This window comes from Thunnus maccoyii, chromosome 9 (assembly GCF_910596095.1).
Source record: "Thunnus maccoyii chromosome 9, fThuMac1.1, whole genome shotgun sequence".
Taxonomy (NCBI): domain Eukaryota; kingdom Metazoa; phylum Chordata; class Actinopteri; order Scombriformes; family Scombridae; genus Thunnus; species Thunnus maccoyii.
Window position 1 is genome coordinate 20,557,055 of NC_056541.1, and position 16,139 is coordinate 20,573,193.

General features: G+C 42.8%; 1 protein-coding gene across 1 annotated transcript in view; it reads left to right on the forward strand.

Moving 5' to 3' along the window:
• pip5k1bb (phosphatidylinositol-4-phosphate 5-kinase, type I, beta b) overlaps nt 1–16,139 on the forward strand; it is a 34,190-nt gene that overhangs the window by 11,461 nt on the left and 6,590 nt on the right. Inside the window, exons 2-9 of the mRNA XM_042420891.1 lie at nt 2,012–2,115; nt 2,214–2,282; nt 2,940–3,070; nt 5,987–6,104; nt 8,075–8,227; nt 8,389–8,688; nt 14,645–14,847; nt 15,221–15,304. Of these exons, the coding sequence (XP_042276825.1) occupies nt 2,214–2,282; nt 2,940–3,070; nt 5,987–6,104; nt 8,075–8,227; nt 8,389–8,688; nt 14,645–14,847; nt 15,221–15,304 (1,058 nt within the window). The 5' untranslated portion in view covers nt 2,012–2,115. The remainder of the gene's footprint in view (nt 1–2,011; nt 2,116–2,213; nt 2,283–2,939; nt 3,071–5,986; nt 6,105–8,074; nt 8,228–8,388; nt 8,689–14,644; nt 14,848–15,220; nt 15,305–16,139) is intronic.

Sequence of the window (16,139 nt, forward strand, 5' to 3'; positions counted from 1 at the left end):
ATCCATTTTCAGCCATGTGTCCATCCATCTGTCTGCCTCTCTTTTGTGGAGAGGTGAACAACAGACCTGCTGTTGTTCACCGCAGCTGCGGGCCTCTTCGTGGATTGTTCTGGAAATGGTCTGTTGGGTTGGAGCACCGGCTGGGTTGAGGGGTCAGGTGAGAGAGACAGAAAGAGAGAGAGCTGCTCCAAACAATCCCTTTTAACACTGACACTCAGGCCAGGGCTGAGCAGAGAGCCAGACAGGCCTGCAGGCCTATTAACATTCCTCAGGTTCAGAGCGCACAGCCGGTTGTATGGTTTAATGGCTCAGGTGGATCAACACCTCAATGCTCAGCGGTGATGAAATCCTCTGATTCATTTCTAATGGCTCAGTTCCTGATTGATAACAGGATTTTGTCGTGTGGTGACAATTCTCGAGCAAAGTTATAAATATCTTTTCACTGGGTGAGTCAACGAGTTTTGAGTGATTGTATGTGCATGTGTTCATTCCTAACAGGGACACACAAAAGACAGTGCATACACCTGAACAAAGACAAAGTTTCTACCTAATGCAGGGAGGAGCACTTCTAGCCGAAATGTATCTGTACTGGTGTTGCTTCTGTGTTTATAGCAACAGAAGAGCTGGTGCACAGATAAGGACCCAGTCTAGAGATAAGAGCTTAGTGTCTGCTACATTCTTTTAATAACCAAATCAGCACGTGTTTGTGTATATGTTTTAATCTAAGGATGCAAATCTCCTTTTGAAGACTATTTTTAAACACGGCTGCGACATTGGAGCTTTTATCGATAAGTAATACGCCCGCAGAATTGTAACATAGTCTGATGGTTGTAGTTGGTTTTAAAATATAAACATTCTCTTGTGTCATGATGATTATCCTTCACTTGAGAGGTGAGTATTCTCAGTGTGGTAGATTCTGATGTTATGGGGATGTGATTACTGGACACGGAGCAGGTGACGGGAGGACATGGCGCAGCGGCTGCTGATGAAGCAGAAAGACATTGTGCAATACTCACCGCTCTGAGAAGGGCAGGTGCATTTATATGCAGGTGGTGCTGTGACTGCAGACTCGCCAGAGCTTGTCAGACAAAGTCCGAATTTTGCCGGTGTTTCCATTAAGGCCCTGACTCCTCACTCCCTGTCTGTTTTTCCCATTCACTCAGAAGACACACACTTAGGCACAGTGATGTCACAGTCTCATTAACTGATGTTACTTTATTTTTTCTCCGGTGAGTGACAGTGTAAAACAGGAGGAAAGCATACTAGAAATAAAACAGAGGGAGGGAGAAGGAGTGAGAAAGGGAGCGCTGCAGTAGAATTCATGGAGAACATATGAAGAAATGAGACAGACTGGTGTTTTTGTGGCTCAGTAAGGACTCGGTTGTGCTGTAAGCTGGGCAGTGCCAACAGATCATTTGCAGCCCCAGGGCTACACCTCATTCACTCTGCAGCTCTGCTCCTTTATGAGGTGTTGTTTATCCAACACACACACACACACACACACACACACACACACTCATGACCTGGAATATAGAAGGAAAAATGTAGAGAGAGAATTCAGAGATGATGAGGAGGAAGTAAATTTCAAATGCGCTCTCTAGATCTGTGATTTGTGAAGGGCTGAAGTGACACGCTGCATAGTATTGTTTCTCCAAAACTCTCCTCTCTTCTAAGAAGAGGTGGGACAGTTGTTACACACACATTTTCATGTGTCATGGTTGACTGTCAAAGCAGAAGTCTCTTGCTACAGGCCAGTTCAACAGTGAGAGTTTAGAAATAGATTAAATTGCCTCTCCCATCAGGCTGAGAATAACGGGGGAACAATGGCATTAAAATGCCCTCAAACTGAAAACACACAAATGTATCACAGTTAATTAAGGAATCTTTGCTGGTGGACGTGTTTCGCCCTCATCCTCATCTTGTCACATCTGAATGCAGAGGCTCAGAGCGTTTTTTTGCCCTGGTTTTCCACTGTGTTATCGTAACTCTTTGTGCATCTGTTCTCTTGCAGAGGGTCTCCTGGCAGATCCCAAACTCCTAATGATTATTCCACCTGACAATCAAGAGATGTCGCCCTGATCACTGTTTGTTGGGCGCAGCTTTTTATTAAGCAAGGTTAATTAATACTTTTCACCATATTCTTGGTTAAAATGTTGTTCTGAGTTGTGAAATCAATCTCAGTCTTTTGATCCATTACTTTATTTTTCTTTCAGATGTCAACCACGACGGAAAATGGGATGGGAGGGCCTTGGAGTACCAGCAGAGAGAAAACATATAAGAAGGTAAAATGTTTGATTATTTGTAAAAGAGCCAGACTATGTTTAGTTTTATTTCCTATTATGACGAATGGGAACCTGCTTCCATAACATTTATTTTGGATTACTGATGTTTAGAGCCAGCAAGTCTGAAAAGGCCTTTACTTCTGAGCCACATGAGTCACATGAGTCCTTATAAATGTCCTTCCACAGTACATAATGTCCTGACCCCTGCCAGGGCTGGCTGCCAGAGATCAGTCAAGTGCTGGTCTGGTCACACTTGTTCTCTTTCTTTTTTTTTTTTTTTTAAACTTAAGACGTCACTTTGGACGGCAGCATTTCTTAAGATGTCACCGTTACAGGGCTCTCCACAGTGGCTACCACTGTTCAGGTTGGGAATAAAAACTGGTCAAAGGTCTTTTTCTGGTGGCTACTCACACAACATGAGTACACGTTTTTTGTTCCCCAGCCTGCAAGAGCTGTTTTGGGTTAGATGTGTTTGTGTAGAAATTATGAAATTGTACCATGAAAAATCAATTTTTTTATCTTATTTTCTTTTGAAATGGGCAAATAACTGAAACATTTTTTTGCAATCCTTATTACATCAGTGTATGTAATAAGGATAGCAGAGACAGTGTTCTATAACAGCCAGGATAATGTGATGTTTTCTATTTTCCCATCAAGACCACGTCATCGGCCTTGAAGGGGGCCATTCAGCTCGGTATTGGCTATACAGTGGGCAACCTCACCTCCAAGCCTGACAGAGATGTGCTTATGCAAGATTTCTACGTGGTGGAGAGCGTCTTTCTGCCAAGGTCAGTGCTGGGTAGCGTCAACCCACTCAGACACATGTTCATTACTTACGCATGCAGGTTATATACACAGCAAGACATCTCTCATAATGTTTACATCTTCTGAAGCGCTCTTTCAACGTTTGGGTTTTTTTAAATGTAGCGTTGGTTTGCACATTGTCATCGATTAATAACACGCAGACTTTTGCATAAGACCAAGGATGGTGTAAAAGTCAGTGAATCAGAAAGCTGCTTCATAAAAACAGATTACATGTAGGTGGTAACAGGCTGCTCTTTGGCTAAGACAGTTTCCTGACTGCAAAGCGAATGAATAAAAAGGGAGTAAAACCAAGATTTGCCTGTCTGCCCGCTCAAATGTCATATGTCTGGGTCTGGTGTTAAAAACATTCAAATCTATTATTAATCATGCCCACTGGAAACTGCAGGCGCTGGACATCCAGTCTGTGCTGCCACCACAAACTGCCTCCATTATCATTTGTCAACAAATTAAATTTTGCTAGTCTAAGTCATGATGCAGGGATAAAACTATTCTAGTGGATTATCCTGCCAAGAAGTGTAAAATCAGCTTACTGTGTGCCTGTTACTGCCACAGTGCAAAACATATGTCAGTGTGCTGCTCCGTCATCTCAGGCTGTCTTCACAATGACATCATCAGCTTAAAGAAACATTTTATTTAATCCAAAATCGACCCAGGGATTCTTTGAAAGTGTGACTCGTGTATTCACACATACATTAACACACAGCCAATACTCAAACAAATACTATTTTTACAATTAATCAGTGTGTGGAAATGTTACTTGCATTAGCACATAGAGTTTCATAGTAGATAATAGTTTTAGAGGATCATATCTTTTGGTGTTTGCTGTATGAATGGATTGATGATATTCCTCTTCTTTTTGAAAATGTGTTGTTTATGCCATATCTTGACAAACATACAAATATTCCTACAAATATATGGATATATGGATAGTTTCAGAAAACTTTAAAAACTGAAGCCTCAGAAAGACAATTAAAGAGTCCTACCAGGAAATGCTTTATGGTTTAACTTTGAGATGGTGCACCAGGATATGCAAACTCAGGATGGTTTATGCAAACCTGGTCTCGGCACGCACGTTAACCTTGTAGTGTCCTGTCTCTCAGCAACAGCTGCATTTTGCTATTGGTTTTGGTGTTGGCCCTATAGTGGTGAGTGCTTAAAAAAACCTGCCGTAGCTTGTTGAAGTACAAAATACGAATAGTTTGAAGCGAGCTTGTTACATCATCTTCAGTCTGCGCCCAGTCTCAAGGCTTTTCACATAATGGTCTCTTCAGAGCCAGCTTATCACTGGCTACGCCAACAGAAATCAAGATGTCAAGGCTACATAGGGAAAAAGAAAATTACACAAGACACAACAAACGAAACATAATCAGTGGTAAATGTAAGAGGATCTGACATAACCATTTCCCTCTATAGTCTTACTTTCTTTGTGCTCTGTTCTGTTTCACCCAGTGAGAGTATCCTGAGAGAGTGGCTGAGTGATGGAGATGGCTCTCAGATGCTTTTATTGCCTCCCTCTCTCTCTCTCTCTCTCTCTCTCTCTCTCTCTCTCTCTCTCTCACCACTCGTCTCCCTCTCTTCCCTCTCTTGTTGTTGTTCTTCTCTGGAGGTTTTTCCACTGTTGTTTTTGTCCTGTCAGTCTAGTTTTGGATGACTGGAGATGTCGCAGATCACTTTGACTCCCACACACACACAGTTTTTTGTTTCCCTTTGTATCTCTAACAACCAGCACACATCTTTGCAAACACAAGCACACACACACACACACACACACACACACACACACACACACACACACACACACACACACACACACACACACACAGATAGCTTTCTGATTAGATTTAATGAAACATTTCCAGGTACTGTGTTTTGCTAAATTGTTTCCATGCGAGGCGAACGTTACCACCATGGACCGTCTGTCATTGATGATAGATTAATGTTCTTGCCTTTACACTCTAAACAGAGCAGTCAGATTTCATTGTAGAGTAATCACAGGTATAGTGTTACACAGCAGGGCCTCATTGTTCCATGTATCCCCTTACCGAATATAACACCAGCACAAAACAACAACACAGTAGCCTCCTTACCCAGAAAACCATCCAAGTTTTCACAATATTAACCAGATTTAGAGATGCCCTGGAAAACAAAAACCTTCATTAACCTAATTTTTGTAGATTTAGGGTCAGCGAAACTGATTCCAGTGAAGGTTTATTTTATAAAAGACTTGACAGCTGACTCATGCTGATGTTGTCAGACATTACTCCTGTGTTGTGGTGTTCTCCTGAGATTCAGGTTAGGTCAGTTTAACAGGGTCGGTCTTTGTTAAAGCCCGGGTGAGAATGTCAGGTCTCACGTTGCAGTCAAGATAACAAAAATGAAGGTGATTGTGTGTTTGTTGTTGTTTTTTTTTTTTTTAACCTTTTTACTTTTCTCCCCCCCTGGAGTCGAGGCCCATGTGTTGCAGCGGTACTGTTTGCTATTGTAACCAGAGCTGTCGTCAGTCTCCAGGCGCAGAACTCTATACGGGCCAGTTTGTCACTACAATACTAGTGAATCTGGGTTCCCATAGATGACTTTACTGAAGCCTGTTCATGCATGGGTGGAGCGCGTTTCAAGGGCCCACTGATACACTTACTGGGAGTCAATAGCCTAGATACACAGACACAAAGAGGAGGCTTTACAAGTCACTTTTCCCCTGAGTGCTGCCTTTTTGGGATCTGTGCTTGGAGTCAACATTGATATGTTTCACTTATATAATATTAAAGATTTTCTTCATTGTCCCTCATTTGAGTTAGTGTTGGAATAATGTATCTAATGTACCGTTGCATGTTTTTTTTTTTTTTGTTTCCTTGGGGCTGGGGTATGGCGGCACATCCCAGTGAGGGAAGCAACTTGACCCCAGCGCATCACTATCCCGACTTCCGCTTCAAGACCTACGCCCCGCTGGCCTTCCGCTACTTCAGGGATCTGTTCGGCATCAAACCAGACGACTACCTGGTAAGACTGAAACCTTGCTCAGATCTCGCTGGTCATTACTTGTTTCATCTCCACATGTCTGCCTATTAAATCTTTATTGAATATGTTACCTTGTACATTCAAACCCAGTCTTTAGATTCAGTGCTTTTGCTTCTAATCTAACTAATTTGCAAAGAGTCACGTGGCTGTAAGGAGGAAGTGTAAAGTAGGGCACTAAATGTCAGCTAACCAGAAAACCAGAAAAAAAGAGAATTGTCAGTTAAAATGTGTGAACATACTGATACAACACACTGAGTTTTGTCCTCATAAACTCCCCAGACTGATTTCACTCCATTTTTATGTCCCTATGTTAAAAAAACATTTCAGAGCAGAGTTTTATGTAAATACGACGGAAATCCAAAAACAATTGTTGCTCTCATAAAGAGGAGGAAATGATCTGCTGGTTGTCTTTCTCCTGAATTACTTCCCATTGACTCAACACTATAGTCTTCCACCTTATTTCCAACGTGTTTTTTATTGAATAGGGGAGACGAGTAATGCCACACACCATTTGTACAGAGGAAAGAGGGAATGGGGGGGATAAAGTCGACAGAAAACATTGGGGCGGTGAAGATGTTGGAGGTAATGACTGAGCTAACAGAGCATGCCCTGATTAAGACGGCTTTAACCAGCTCAAGGCGCTGAATGAAATCAACAGATGATTCTGTGATTTCCCAGCAGAATGAAAGACACAAAAACACACACAGAGAAAGAGAGAGAGAGAGGGAATAACATGAACAGATTCTGGCAGCTGCTGTGTGAGACTTCTTCTAGAAAGCCTTTTTGGGGATTCATATTTTTCATGGGGATTCTGCTTGTTTGCCTATTTGCAAGTGTGTCTAATACCGCTCACTAGTACTACTTCTAGTGCTACTTCAAACACTCCTGTCACAGCAGGCTGCTTTTATTTATGTGCTCTACATGCCATCCTGTGTAATTAATTTAATTTGCTGCTCACCAGACTATACCTTGTTGCTCATATTCGTCCCTATCCTACACGTACGCTTCTTCTTGCTTGGAACAACAATTAGATTTTGTGTAATCTTGTTTGGGCATCATCGTGTTATGACGCAGTTTTTTTCTATTTTTCGTCTGCCTCCCAGCCTTTCAAAACCTCACCCGCTGCATTCTTGTTTTTGAATGCCAAAATTTGTTTCTGCATAAGCGAAAGACAAAAGGCTGCAGAAGAGAGATGAAATGTAACTCCAAGGCAGTAGAAGGAGGATGGCATAAGACACAACAGCTTAAAGGATGTACTCATGATTGTCCTTGAGGTGATGGTGAATTCATCCATACAAAGGCCGCACAGCAGAGCTCAATTAAAAGAGAGAAAACACACACACACACACAGACACACACACAGTATCGTGAATGCAAATGCAGTAAACTGCTGATGTGTTTGTGCTGGCAAATCAGTGTGACTGCAGACGGTCATCAGTGAAAAGAGTCTCTGGAGAGGGGGAGCGGATGCCTCCAGTGTTTCTCCTCTCCTCTGAACATGTTGCTCTCATAACGCACTGATTAACGTCCAACGCTGCTCTTCAGTCTGCCGCTCTCACACATGTCGATTGCCAGGCTGTGGATGAAAGCTCGAGATTTGTTTTTTTTGAGATGCAGCACAAAGCAGTAATTGCTCCTGTGACCCTCAGCCAAGGAGCTTATACAGTGTGTTTCTGCCCATGTTAGTTGGCTTGTTTGGCTGTTTGTTGGCAGCAAAGATGAAATGTGTGCAGATTTCAATGAAGTTCAACAACTGTGGTGTTGTACGGTATCTTTGTTTCATCATGTTTTCCATATAAACTTTAAATAGTTCTTCCAGTTTCTTTTTTCTGAGTAATTTGCGTGTTCAGAGCTGTTTATGTTCGGAAATGTTCGAAGTGTGGCTGTTTCCTACAAGTTTGACCTCTGCTTCATGTCAAATGCTTTCTGTTTGTTTGTTTTTCCTCCCTCAGTACTCCCTGGTAAATGAGCCTCTGATCGAGCTGGCCAACCCCGGGGCCAGCGGGTCTCTCTTCTACCTAACCAGTGATGACGAGTTTATCATTAAAACCGTCCAGCACAAAGAGGCCAAGTTTCTACAGCGATTACTACCTGGATACTATATGGTGAGACACTTAAAGTCACTTCATGTGATCTCTAGCACCTGGAGAGGTGGCAAAACCTAAAAAAAATGTTTGATGCTTATTTCACTGCACTGGCACTTACTGTGTACAGTGACAATAAAGTTGAATCTAATCTAAACGAATGACTGTCTTTGACTTCACAGAACCTGAATCAGAATCCACGCACGCTGCTGCCCAAATTTTACGGACTGTACTGTATCCAGTCAGGAGGCATCAACATCCGACTGGTGGTGATGAACAACGTGCTGCCTCGCTCCGTCAAAATGCATTATAAATACGACCTGAAGGGATCCACCTACAAGAGACGAGCGTCCAGGAAAGAGAGGGAGAAGGCGTGTCCGACCTACAAAGATCTGGACTTCCAGGACATGCACGAAGAAGGGCTTTACTTTGACGCAGAGACGTACAACAACCTGATGAAGACCCTGCAGAGAGACTGTCGGGTAGGTGGATGGTATTTCCTGTATGTGGGCTCATGTTGCTGTCTGTCTGTTAATTGGACTGCCTTTGAAAATGGCAAAGTCATGCCTCAACAGGAAGGTCACCATCAATTCATAAAAGGAACTTGTGCAGCAAACAAGGAAATCAAGGTTCAGGTATGAGGATAAAATATCATCGTTATCAGACTCCTTTTCTTTGACCAGCCATTTCCAGTCAATTCTCACGCCTTCACTCCAACACAAAAACATTTGACCACATGGGCATTATGTCATGTGTCATATCAGTGCTTACAGCTTGTTTGCTTTTGACCTGGGAATTCACTCAAGTGTAGGAAGATAGCTGTTGAAAGGAAGTCAGCAACCTCTCATTCTTGTGACCAATTATAGAAGATTAAAGCACATGCCACGCTGTAGATTAACCACATCGTGTACTAGCTCAGGACAGTGTGCGTGCATCTTAGATCGGACAAAATGTTTTGAAAAGAGAACTTTCCATGTGTTTGCCAGTGGGACCTCGCTGTGTTTCCACTGTGTTTTCAGTCTAAGCTCTCAGTTTGCCCCGGGCTCTGTTCTCCTGTCTCTGCACTGCTATGTTTCAGTACATGACAGCTCTCCAAACACTGAACGTGATTAAGACATGATCCTGGTAGCGTGAGAGACTCGGAGCTCGATACAAAGATAGGCCTCCAATCTAAAGGCTCACATTCCTCTCTATTTCAGTGCAGAGGCCAGGAGACTGTCTGCTGGTGGAGGATAATTTAATAGGACACATGATCTGTGCACCGGTGATCCACCACTGCTTTTCGAGGCATAAAAACAGACAACAGTATACAAAATTAGTTATCTGAAATAGCTCAGAGACTTAAGCATTTCATATCCTTTTGTCTATTGGTGTCTTTATTTATTAAAGCTGCCTGGTAGTGGTGACTATAGGACCATGTTGAATAATTTTGCTGACGTGTTTTCAGACCACAATCGTTGGCAAGGAACAAGCCTCCAGGCTGTAAAATGCAAAAGAACCAGAACAGAAGAGCTGAATTGCTGATTTTCTTGCCTCTAAAATAACAATTGAGATACTGTGGCTCCTAGACCAGAGTTATGTGCTAGAAATGTAAAAAAAAAACCCCACAGATGGATTGATTAACAGTAAAACATTGGGTTTAATTATTTTAGGTTGGATCCACAGCAGACAAGATATATAATGCACAGTGACATTCCTACCCTTTTTCTTTATGGAGACAAGGGGAATGGCGTCTTAGGGAAGCTTTATGGGTAATGAAAATGTGACTTGCAGACACTGATTTAATGTATTTTCTCCTCACGGATGGTTAATAATGAAGTTTAGAGCCCAAATCCTGCTGTGTTGTAATCCCATTTGTTCTGCTTGACAAACGGTAACAGCACAGACCTTGCATGCACACACACACACGCACACACACACACACACACACACACACACACTCTGATATTAAACCTGGAATCTGACCAGGATGTTACTGCAAATGTAGATCAGTGTATCAGAAAAGGCCCAGAAACCAGGAAGAAAGACTTCCTGCCAGACCTGGCAACCCTGCATGGCACCATTTAGTTAACAGCTTAATGACTTCCATTACACCAGCCTCAGCTGAAATGTTTTAATTTTGAACATGTGGGAATAGAAGGACCTTGATGTTTTTATCGTCGAACTGTGATTGATGGCATGTGGGGCAGAGTTAGCGGTAATGAACAGTGTGATGCTGTGAGTATATTTAGTTTAGCCTGTTAGGTAACAGACCTCTCCTCTCCTCCCCTCTCCTCTCTTCTCTGCTTGTCATTGCAAAGCTAATTATAAGCTACTCGTGTTAGAGTAAATTTTCTGGTTCTGCCAGATTAGTTTGTGGTTTGGTGGCTTTTTGTGGGAAAGTGGAGAATCTTTCCAGGAAACGTGTATAAACATGTGTGAACAACTGTTGCTTTCCCTTGTAAGTCAGACAATATCTCAGTGATAGGCTTTTGAGTACATCAGGTTCATGTGTGATGTTGGGTTACTGTAGGATTGCCCTCAGAAATTCAGAAAAACTTGAAGTGATCTCCTCAGGTTCTGGCCCTTCCATTATCATTAACCATTATGCTGACTTTGCTGATGTTTCTTTGTAATGTTTTGTTAAGCAGATTGCAGCCAGAATGACATCCTCCTCTCTTGCTAAGTCAGTGCTTCCTTAATGTTTAACCAGGCCACACACACACACACACACACACACACACACACACATTTACACCTTTGACCAAACCTACCCCATACATGCAGGTCTGTCTACCTGGTGCCTGTGTGTCACATATATATAGATGTGGTGTGTGTGTGTGTGTGTGCGCGCGTATATACTGCGTCTAAGTGAGACTGTTGAGAAGCAGCTATCGGAGACTCTGTTCAGTTTGTTATTGTCATGGCTTCCTGCACTCACCTCCTGAGCGGGAAGCAAAGTGCCCTCTAAGCAGAATCTCTGTCCATTTCCATGAGTAAGCAGCTAACCCCGTCACCCCAGGAGAGGCTGCGGACCAAAACACAGAGGAGGGGTCGGCAGAAGCCAAGCAGCAGGGGGTGCGGGGTGTGAAGGGAATCAGGAAGGAGTTTTTTTTCTACAGTAAAGTGCATGTGATGGAGTGGTGGGGGCCCTGAAAAATAAATGTTAGCTCTTGTTCCAGACCTTGGAGCGCTATGATTTCTGTTTCATAGGAATGTGGGAGGTCAAGGATGAGGTAAAAAACAGAAAGCAGAGGGATGAGATGAAGAGGAGGATGAGCAATGAGAGAATAAAATATTTCTGCTATGTGGGACACCTCTAGGGAAACACAGGGTACGCACTTTTCCTTTTAAAGTCTCCTCTCTCCATTACTCTGAAGCTCCCCTGATACTCCCCAAATGCCAAAACAACACAAAGCATCAATAATTCAACTCCAGTGTACAGAGAGAGTTAGCCGGAGAGGGTTTATTGTAGAGAGTGTGTGTGTTTGAACTGTTCTGACGCTGGCTGTGTGTGTGTGTGTGTGTGTGTGTGCGAGATTTGTAACCGAGAAGAGCATCATGTCCCTGTTGCATTATAGTTAGTGTGCAGCAGCTGTTTGTGAGACAGACACAATGATGATAGTGATGCAGATGCCGCTGATGATGCCAAGCTGTTAAGACAGTTCTGTTCACAGCACGGGTTTGACAGCGGAGGCCGCGTCATCTTGGGGACAACCCAGACTGAATTCCATCAAGATGCTTTTGTCACTTGTGAAATAGGAGCACTTTCACTTACATAAAGTGCATGCACGTTTGGTAGGTGGACAATAATGGGTTTTGTGACCGGCATAAACAACCATTTACTGTAGGGTTCCCTCCTCTCCTCAGCCATGCGATCCTGTGACAACAATAGCTTCTCTCTCTCCCAGCTGTGGAAAACCAAGGCGCTGACCAATGTAACCACATTCACTTCTCTCTGTTTTACTGCAAGACACCTGATTGTCTTTCTTAAACAAGTTTGTATGGAACTTTGGAAAAATGATAAACATTCACACATTGTTGAGGTGTTACCAATACACGTTTGTGTATCTTAAAATGTTCAGTGTTTGTCGGCACTGTCAGAGAGAAAGAACAGAGAGAGAAATAAGTGATTTTCCTGAACACTGATTCATGTATTTGCACATTTTATACACACACGATAAAATAAGATAATAAAATAAGTTTTATTTTAAGATGTTAGCAAGTTCTATAGAAAGGAAGAATATGAAGAAATAGAAGAAGACAATGAAGACCTCTAGAAAGCGTTCTCCTCAATTCAAGATATTAAAGTGCTTCCACGTGTCTGAACAAGTGAGTAAATTCAAAGCCACACGTCCAAAATCTAATATGTTGTGTCTCGGGTAGCAGGTTGTTCTCATGAATAATGAACGCGTGCTTCTGCAGACATGTTCCTGTGATTGTAACCGGACACAGACTCGACATATACTTAGGATCAGTGCTTCAGCTGGAGGCCAAAAAGGAGTGCAAAAGAGGCTCTGTGTTCTGTCTTTTCAGCAGACAGATGTAAGAAAGCTTGCGGTGTATTAGTGTCACAGCAAAGTGGGGCATGCCAGCCGGCGCTATGGGGAGCTCTACAGCCCTACTGGCACAGAGATAGGTGGGTGGAGGAGTGTGTCAGGGTGGAATATGTTGTACTGAGAAACATCAGAGATTTGTTGAAGATCAGGGGACGCTGTGACAAAACTTCACTTCCTACGGGATTGTTAGGATTAGCCTTTTCCCACATTCACTGTGAGAAAACTGAGCTGTGCTGGAAATGAGAGGGCAGGTTGGTTAGAGGAGGGACCCAAACACTCACTATTATTCCACTCTTGACTATAAAGTTATATATTTTATTCTGATATTTTTCTGTACATATACATAGGAAACCTTTTGCACAAACAACCAGACAAATGCAGCTGTTTTCTTTCTGCTGTGACGGCTTGATTGTTTGGCCTGGGAAAGCCGGGGCCAGGACACACAGTAATGGCCTTCTGTAGGCAGCCTGGTGTGCGTGGCTCTACTCAAAATGGCTGCTGTTTGAATAGGCTGGGGGAGTTCGAGTGAAGGGATGCAAATCGTTGGTATGGAAAAGGCAAAGCTCAAACAAAAGCCCCAGTGTTTGTTTGAGTCGTCCATTAAGTCCATTTTGTGTTCGTGGGTTTGCATGCGTGACTACAAATGTGTGTCACCATGGCGTTATATATCAACAGCCTTCTTTTACTGATGCAAACTAGATTTACAACTAACACATAATGTCTTCTCTGACTATGTGTTGAAAATGAGTTATCTAGAGAAAGATAAGATGTATGGTTGTGGGTCAACCTTCAAAACGTTATTGGTTTCACATTCTTCACAAAAACGGGACAGTTCTCTCTGGATTCTGGGTCACGAATCTCTTTGATTATATCAAAAGTTTTTTTGTATTTCTTTTAATCCAATGAGTCACAGGAATGTGTTATTTAAGGAGTATAAGTGAGAATACCCCAGACAATGATAGACTTTTCAGCAGGCTAGGTCACCATGTATTGAGTAATTTCTCCCAATCACAAACTCTCTCTAACCTCCTGACCTCTTTACTTCCTCTTTGTGGCTTTGTGGGACTACAGAGATACACACATTGCAGCTGTGGTGACAGACAGCCTGACAGAGGGAGGTTTTTGACAGAGGATTTCATGAGATAGTTTTTGTTTCCTGTTCTCTGACTCTGAATGGATTGAAAGGAAGGTATATACACGGAAATGAAAATCTTTCACCTTTAAGTTTCTGATAACTCTTGCTTTGTCTCCTCCTCTGCCACAGGAGTGTAAACATGTTACTATTCAAATAAAGAATTATACACCAGCACAGTCTAGGTCATAAGATAAGCACCAGCCTGACCGATTACCTGTTAGCCACCCTGATCCCATTCCCAGATCAAGCTCCCGTCTCTGTCTGTTTACCCTTGACCGCTCCATTCGAGCACTACAAGCACAGAGGAGACATGAAGTCGCAAAGACTCTGGGAAACTGGACGAAAGGCTCTCCAGACAGGTCAATGTGTAACACTTGGCTCACTGTGGAGAAACACCTTGTTTATTTAGCTCAAAACTGGTTTAAACAGAGATTTCCTTTTGCTAACTCTCTGGTCTTTGAGGCGCTGAAGCGTGCCGTGTGATGAAAGTGTTATGGGAGCCAAAAAAAAGTGTTTTTCATAATGCTGCTGTGTTTACCGTCAGGAACTGAAGGTGAAGCATCAAGCCCAGGAGCACAATCTCTTCAGTGTTCAAACAGGTCATAGAAAATGTGACGTTTCCTGTTATTACACTCAAGAGGTTTCCAGCTTGTGCCATTAAATATCAATTCATGAGTTTCTTGTAAAACAGTGAATTTCATGATGGCGTTCTTTGCAGAAAACAATCTTTCATCTAAAACCTAAAACATATTTGACTCCCTGTAGGTGTTGGAGAGTTTTAAGATCATGGACTACAGCCTGCTGCTGGGGGTCCACGTCCTGGACCAGAGCCAGAGAGAAGGGCTCGAGCAGGGCCAGGCAGGGGGGGACGGCAGGAGACCTGTGGGTCAGAGGGTCCTCTACTCCACCGCCATGGAGTCCATCCAGGGAGACGGCAAGGCTGCCGAAGCCCTCGCCACAGATGACACGTGAGTCAGCTCAGCCGGGGGAAAACACACATATTATGCACACATATTTGGGCATACACACTTCTGCCTCTGTCCGTCTCATAATCTCCACTTTTTCTCTCACAGTTATACAACTGTGCTCATACCTCGCACAGGACATTCAAACAGTGCACACACAGTCAGGCTCTCATATAACCATAGCTACACAATACAAACACAGCCACCGTTCTGTGTATTTACAGCAATACACGTGAATGTAAATACCGTAAGTGCGCCTTTTACAAACACTTGTAAAAGTCCGGAGGCACATTGCCTTTATTTGAACAGTGTTTCAACATTGCAGAAGAAGAACAGTAGCTGTCCTCTGACTGCTGGTGTGTTTTTACTGTTTCAGGATGGGTGGTATCCCTGCCAAAACACACAAAGAAGAGAAGCTGCTCATCTTCCTGGGTATCATAGATATTCTACAGTCATACAGGTATTCATCTTTATGAGATTATATAAGCCCACAAATACCGGTATGCTTTCTTATTATTACTGATCGGAAAATTCATTTCTTTGTTGACTTTTTGGGGCCGTGAAATCCTTTGGGATCTGACTGGATGTTCTGCAGAAATGACTGTCAGAGTGGAGATTTTTCTCTCAATTTCTGAAGAGTAAAATGTCTCATCAATAACCAATACACATGTAACAATTAAGAGGGAGTGTGCAGGAAGAATTGAGGAGTCAACAGGACAGCATGGCATGATTTTCTTAGAGTAACTGCTTCGATTGATGCTTGTCCTACGACAAGACCTCTTATGTTGAATTATCACGCTAAATCGACAGAAAGAGCTACAAGCCACTAAACCACACTCATAAAAGGCCTCGGGACTTTTTCTCTATCCAACGTGATTTAAATGGACACAGTGGTCTATCAGTCTTCTTTATTTACACATTGATTTTTTGAGAGCAAGACAGTCGGGTAAGAGAGGGAGAAGCATTTGGCTCATGGGCTTTTCAGACTTCTGGAAATGAAAAAGCATCACATAAATCTTTGTCAGCCTGGTTGGTGGACGCGCCAAGACCCAGTTTGTCTCTACCTATCCTACCTTATTTCTGGTAGCTTGCCCTCCTCAAAGACAAACCTTAAAGACTAAACCATACATAGATTAAAACTTTGACGTATTTTCTACTAAAATGCTGAGCAATAACCTTAGCTTGTGTTGCACTAAGGGGAAAGGGGGAAGCAAAGGTTCGATCAAGCATTACGAGGAAGTTGTTGCGCAAGTGGATATATTTGTGACAAAGCTTCTTCTTTTTGTTCCTCCCCA